We start from the raw sequence: 6945 nt of genomic DNA on the forward strand, positions 1-6945 counted from the left end.
AAAAAAAAAAAATAAAGTTGAGATTCATGTTTCAAAATGGAGAAAACCACCAGTGAGTGGAGAATGGATTAACCCTTTCAGGGGTGATAGCAGAAAAGGAAATGTGAAGAACCTGTCCCCCAAGAACAAGGCTTGGCTGTGGATCATGAGAAAAGACTCCAGCACATCTTGTCTCTAAATTCCCAAATCCTTGCTCTGGGTCCCCTGCTGGAATCTAGTGAGGAGAGCAAACCCAACGATGGTAGGTGAACAGGAGGTGAGACTTACCGGCCGGGGCAGACTGTACTGGTACATTTCTGGTCGGTAGGTGGGCACCCACTGCACTCCAGCCCTGGGCCGTGTCATGGTCCCTGGAGCACTGGTCACCACCTCTGAGTACGGCAGGTGTTGAGAGGAGCCATAGGTCTCCTGGTGCCGGCTTTGGCCTGCATGGCCAGCAGATGCCAGGCTGAAGGCTTCCTCCAGAAGCATGTGCATCTGCTGCCGGACTTCGTCAATGGAAGGCTGCGAGCTCAGAGTGGAGGTCTCTGAGTGGCCCTTCACCTGCCGTGCCCTGCCGTAGCCCCGGGGCTCGTGGACTCTGTCCACGTTGGTCTCCTCTATGATCTCAGGTTCAGTCTGTGGGATCAAACAGAGGGATTTGTTAATGAAATGCTTCCCTGTATCCTAACCGATTCGTTGGGCCCAATGAGTCAAGGAGTCTGTGCTAACTTAAGTCATATCCAGTCCAGTGTGCTCTGTCTAGGAATTCCCACGACAGGAGCTGTCGGCTAGGTTTTACAGGAGCTGTTGTAGTCTTCATGTCTTCACAGCTACACTAGTGTGGCAGACTTGCTAATTAGCATAATAATGAGAAATGGCTTTCACTGATTAAATTAACGGCATTCTCAAAATCTTTGATGCCTTTGGGTATAAGAATCTGGAGCACTGTGTAGCCTATATCCCAAAGGCCGGCAAATCGCTATAAATGAGCCTGGTCCAGCCATGGGTTAGGGAATTGTTGGTTCCCTGACTCCATTTATTATGGAGAGCAACACAGTCTTCCTTCTACATACAGATGAACTACAAGTATAATGTGACATGAATGAACAGTTCTGAGTGGGGCCCGGTGTCCTGTTATCATGAGCATGCCAGAGGATTTAGATGTCGGCTCAAGCTTGCGATCTATTGATCTAGAGCATTCTCTTTCACCTGCCCCTGTGAGCAGGGTAGATAACTGCGTCCCAATAGCTCTCAGAGAAGTCTCCAGGGACTGTCAGCTTAGGTTCCCTATTGATGAAGGTATGTTTGGTAAATCGTGGGTTATGTTCTGTGCAATGCCTGTGAGTGCTTTCTCATTATCAGTTGTAAGGCACACTGTCACACTGGCCATGCACAACCCTCAGAATGCAAAAAACAGGAGACGAGGGATGGCGCAGGTGGTACAGTAACTGTTACAGTAAGTGACAGATCTAAGCTGCACAGAGAAGCTAAAAACTAGGGCATTAAAAATACCCATCCTGGGAGGCTGTTTTACTTCCACTTTGTCATATGTAAAAGATGACATACTGCTTGTCAGAGGGTTGAACAAGGAATCAGCGAATGTCTCTGTGAAGGTTTAGACAAGTAGGATAGGGTACAAACACGATGAAGGAAGTCTCCAGTATTAGCACCCTCATCACCACTATTGCTGTTAGCCACACAGATGCTCCTGAATTCGAATGACCGTGAATATGAGGCACTCGGCTGCATAAAATATATACTGTAGGAAGTTATCAATGGGGAATTCATTCACACAGGCAAGTCTTGTTCTCAAAGATCCCAGACATCAGAGCTATGATATATTCATGTTTGTGCCGGATAGTTCTATGTCAACTTGACACAAGCTAAAGTCATTGGAAAGGAGGGAACCTCAATTATGAAAATGCTTCTATAAGATCAGGCTATAGACAAGCCTATAGGGCATTTTCTTAACTAGTGATTAATGTGGGAGGGCCCAGCCCATTGTGAGTGGTGCCATTGTGGACTGGTGATCATGGGTTCTATAAGAGAGCTGTTCGAGCAAGCCATGATGATCAGGGGAGTAAGCAACACTCCTCCACGGCCTCTGCCCTAGCTCCTGTCTTCTCCATGGCCTCTGCCCCGGCTCCTGCCTTCAGGTTCCTGATTTCCTTCAATGATGGACTTCAAATAATGGACGTGGAAGCTTTTTCTCTCCAACTTGCTTTGGGTTATGGTGTTTTATCATAGCAATAGAAATCTTAACAAAGATGGTGTCATAAAAACACTTACTTTTTGTTAGTATTAACTTAGTACAGATACATTTGTGAATAAACTAAAAACACAGACAGCATGAAAAAGAAGTTAGGCATCTCTTCTACTCTTGTTGCCAAGTTAGAACTTGTCTGTATGTAGTTCAAGATCAAAAGTTGTCTCTCCGCTGGGCAGTGGTGGCGCACGCCTTTAATCCCAGCACTTGGGAGGCAGATTTCTGAGTTTGAGTCAGCCTGGTCTACAGAGTGAGTTCTAGGACAGCAAGGGCTACACAGAGAAACCCTGTCTTGAAAAAAAAAAAAAAAAAGAAAGGTAGGCTCTCCATGTACCTTAATACTAGGTTTATTAGCAAACAATTATAGTAAGCAATTTCAAGTATTATTTTATTTTAACATATGCAAAAGCAGATCATGGGACAGAACATAGAATTATCCCTTTATATCAGGACACATATGCCACTGAGGCAGTTTTAGAGAAGGGGCTTTTGATTATTGTCTGGGAAGTGGGTTTTCTTTTTTCTTTTTCTTTTTTATTAGATATTTTCTTTATTTACATTTCAAATGTTATTCCCTTTCCTTGTTTTCCCTCCAAACATCCCCTATCCAATCCCCCCTTCCCCTGCTCACCAAACCAACCAATCCTGCTTCCTGGCCCTGGCATTCCCCTACACCGGGGCCTCGAGCCTTCACAGGATCAAGGGCCTCTCCTCCCATTGATAACCAGCTAGGCCATTCTCTGTTACATATGCAGCTGGAGCCAACAATGTTCCAAGCAAACGGTCCCAAGAAACAAGCTGGAAGTGGGTTTCCTAGAAGCCAGCAAACCCAGCTGTTAAGATTTTGCTAGGAGACATCCTCTAGATAATGAATCTGACTTCTAGAACGTTTCTGTATAAAGCAGAGAACATTTGGAGTTGAAGTTCAAAGCCTAAGGGTCTTTAATTCATGCTCCATTGTAAAGGAGAGGAATCTGAGGCCAGAGCGGTTAAATGATTTGCTCAAAGTTGCCTGGAGGTGGGCATGTTGACCTGGGCATATCCCACTGTGCTCCAGGCTCATCAATGCTAGTTGCTATCCCCACATGGCCTTCCTCCCTAATACAGAATGGATATTTGGTGCCAGATTACTCCCAGGTGGGAGATTAATGTCACCGAGGTGAGCTGAGCTATGATTTTGCCACTTTTCAGTACTGTTGCACATCTGTAGTCAGAAAAGTAAATATATTGTGTGAATTTATAGTTTTGTGTTGGGCAGGGCAAGAGTCTTAGTAACCTACCTTACTTTTCATCTCCTCCTTAAGATACTTGTGGTGGGGCTGTGCCATATGTGTGTGTGTGTGGGGGTGAGCAGGGCACCTCTCTGAATTGGGTTAGTGAGGGGTAGCACTTCCTTTGGTACAGCGAAGCAGACACTGCCCTGACTTTCCTCAGTGATGAACAGTGCTGTGAGTGTAAGGCAAATAAACCCCCTTCTCACCAAGGGAGATAGCGTGCTCATGGTGTTTCGTCACAGCGACAGAAACCCCAACTAAGACACTGCCTCTTGAATTCCAACTGTCCTAGGAACGGCCATATCCCTTTGAGTCATCTGATGTCCACCTCGGAAGGGAAACACCTTCAAAGCCCTCTGCCTGCAGAATGGGGCCATGTTTGTTCTGGTTTTAATGGGTCAAATACCGATTTCAGCCTTAGTTGCTCTTTAGGCTGTGTTAAGAAGACAGCAATTAGTAAAATTGCTACCTGACCCCAAAGGACCATCCTATAGGTGAGATAAATAACAAGAGTGACTATAAGCTGACAGAGGTGAGAAGCTGACAAGCCAGGTACTGTTCCCAGAGCTTTGTATACACCGATTCTTTTTTCTCTTACGATAACCTACTGTAATATTAACACGTATGATTATTTTTATTGTACAGATGAGAAAGCTAAGGCACTGAAAAGTCAAACAAAGCCCTCGTCCACTGTATGAACACAAACAGGTCTTTTACCATCCCATAGGTGTGTGCTCTGATCAAAGCAGGAATAAACTTCTGAGACAAGGACAGAGATAGAATAATTACTAAATGTTGGCACCAGGATACTCCAAACCTGGCCTAACCATGTGACCCTTGACCTGCGTTGCCAGGACAATGACCTTCAATCCCACAATCCACTTGGCTCAGCTCCCGCCCTTACTGGTGTGATGTCATTTTCTGTATAAAATAGGAAGCCACCCCCTCCTTGCTCTCTCTCTCCTCTTCTCTACCCTTCTACCCGCTTCACCGCTCCCTTATTCACATATAATAAACCTCTCCCATGTGGAACACCTTGGCCTGGTTTGCTGCTTGGTTTATCCACTCAAAATATAAAATTGGTGCCGAAACCCAGGAATAATTGATTAAGCGGAAAAAACCAGCAGCCACACCAGCACCTGGTGTGCCCGAGGGGCACTCAGTGGACGCAGTGGTGGGTACCGAACACGACATCCATGGTAAGATTCCCATGGCCTTGAAGCTGTGTGCTCTCTCTGGCACAGTGGCTCGGCTTGAAACTCTCCTTTCCCCTCTCTGAGCCAGAACTCTTGGCAACCCCACATCCTGCTGGGGGTTTTAAATCCCAGTCAGAAGGGATCAACCACTATTAAGCCTTTGTCACCATTCTCAGGTTGCCTGAGAAATGACTGGGGCTCACGCAAAGGCCGGGGGGGGGGGAGTGCAACTGTCCGCCATTTCCACCATGTGACCCGCTGATGTACTGGGGCACAGAAACTTTAAACTAAGTCAGCTGTGCCATTCCCACATGCCTTATAGGCTGGGCTTCCATGCTCCCATTTTACCTGTTCGCTAAAAACTCTCATGCAGACACCGGCACACTATCAGCAGGGCCTGTCGGCAGGGAGTAGCCTCCAGTTCACAGAACAGAGCTTGGCCAGCTCTGCCCAAGGACTAAGAGGCTAGACTCAGACGACATAGCAGAGACACCGCCCATGATCTTGCTCTCGGAAGCTGCTCTTTCTGTACAGGCCCCCAGTGGGTTAGGCCTCCAGCGGGTCGGTTGAAATCCCTGGCCAGGATGGAGCACTTCTCACAGTAAGTCCGGGACTTACTGGGTAGCCACTAGAGGTCCTTGTGATGACTTGGGCACTCTAACCTGGCTGATTTCCTTTTTGGTTTCTGAGTTGTTCTCGGGATGCCGGTAGAACATACCAGGAACCTCCACAGCATGGGCAACCATGTGTCCTCAGAGAAAACCTTGAGTCCTTAAAGTTCACACCTCCTTTAAAGGCATCAATTGATATCTTTTTGCAATAAAGTCTGGACTCAGTACTCACTAAATAATGGTTCTTGATGGCCAATTAATGGCACCTTAGACCCAGTTGTTTTAAGGGATCTTAATATATACTGCCAGCAAGCCGGTAAATGGGAAGAGGTTACCTATGCAAAATCTTTCATCTATCTTCGTTCCAATCCTGCTATGTGTTCTTCCTGCTCTCCAACTCAACTCCTGTTAGCCATGAACCCTNCACAACTCCCACTGGATGATACTATGGTACTGGACCCAGCTTATGAACCACCTCCTTTCTGCCATAGGCCTGTTTCTGCACTGTTTAGAACCCATACTACTACCTCAGCTTCCCCCCACCAAGACTCCCCAGGGCCTGTCATCTCCAGCTCTCCCCCTCCTTCTGCACCAACTGCAGGCCACTCTAAGTATTCTACTTGGGCACCCACCTTGACACCACCTATTACTCACTCTAAGGCCATGACCAAAGCCCCAAGCTCTCCATCCCTAGAAGAATCTGACCCAGCGACTGTCCTTCCCTTAAGGGAGGTTGCNGGGGTAGATGGTCTGGTCAGAGTGCACGTCCCCTTCTCACTGAGTGAACTCTCTCAGATAGAGAAGAGATTGGGCTCCTATACTTCTAATCCCTCTGCCTTTATCAAAGAATTCCAGTATATCACTCAGTCGTACAGCTTGACTTTTCATGATATACACATGATACTTAATAACAATTTGCTTCTCAAGGAACGCAAGCGAGTTTGGGAATAAGAGAGAGTGCATGAAGATGAGATTCACCAAACAGAGCACATCCAATCGGAGCGGAGACAGTACCTGACCTGGATCCTCAATGGAATTTTAATTCCCCAGGTGGTACTCTAGCCAGGGACAGGTTTGTTACATGTCTTTTGGCGTGTCTGAGAAAAGCAGCTTTAAAGCCGGTAAATTTTGAAAAACTTCAAGAGGTTATCCAAGATAAACAGGAAAATCCATCTCAGTTTTTAGAACGCCTTAAAGGTGCTTTATTGCAGTATACCAATGTGGACCCTGAGAACACAGAGGGTAAACAGCTCTTAATGACTCACTTCTTTTCCCAGAGCTACTCTGACATAAAGGCTAAACTTAAAAATTGGAGAAGGGACCCCTGACTCCAGGCAGAAGTCCTGGCGCTGGCCTTCAAAGTGTACCATGGGAGAGATGAGAGGGTTTGCAAGCAGAAGTACAATATGCTGGCAAAGGCTGTCTGACCAGCCCCAGCTGCCACCCCAAGTTCATGGTCCTCTTCCCAGAGACCACCAGGCACCTGTTGCAGGTGTGGTCGAGAAGGTCATTGGGCCAAAGCCTGCCCTAATCCTCGCAAGCCGAGGGGGCCATGCCCTAGGTGCCATCAAGAGGGACATTGGGCTGTTGATTGCCCCCATGTTACACAAAACAGG

General features: G+C 46.9%; 1 protein-coding gene across 5 annotated transcripts in view; it reads right to left on the reverse strand.

Annotated features, from left to right (window-relative positions):
• Positions 1-6945, reverse strand: part of Kiaa1549l (KIAA1549 like) — a 274999-nt gene that overhangs the window by 20852 nt on the left and 247202 nt on the right. For all 5 annotated transcript variants that reach the window (XM_029536392.1, XM_021192931.2, XM_029536391.1 and 2 more), the window contains one exon: positions 268-618. In XM_029536392.1, coding sequence (XP_029392252.1) covers positions 268-618 — 351 coding nt within the window. The remainder of the gene's footprint in view (positions 1-267; positions 619-6945) is intronic.

This window comes from Mus pahari, chromosome 3 (genome assembly GCF_900095145.1).
Source record: "Mus pahari chromosome 3, PAHARI_EIJ_v1.1, whole genome shotgun sequence".
NCBI classification, from domain to species: Eukaryota; Metazoa; Chordata; class Mammalia; order Rodentia; family Muridae; genus Mus; species Mus pahari.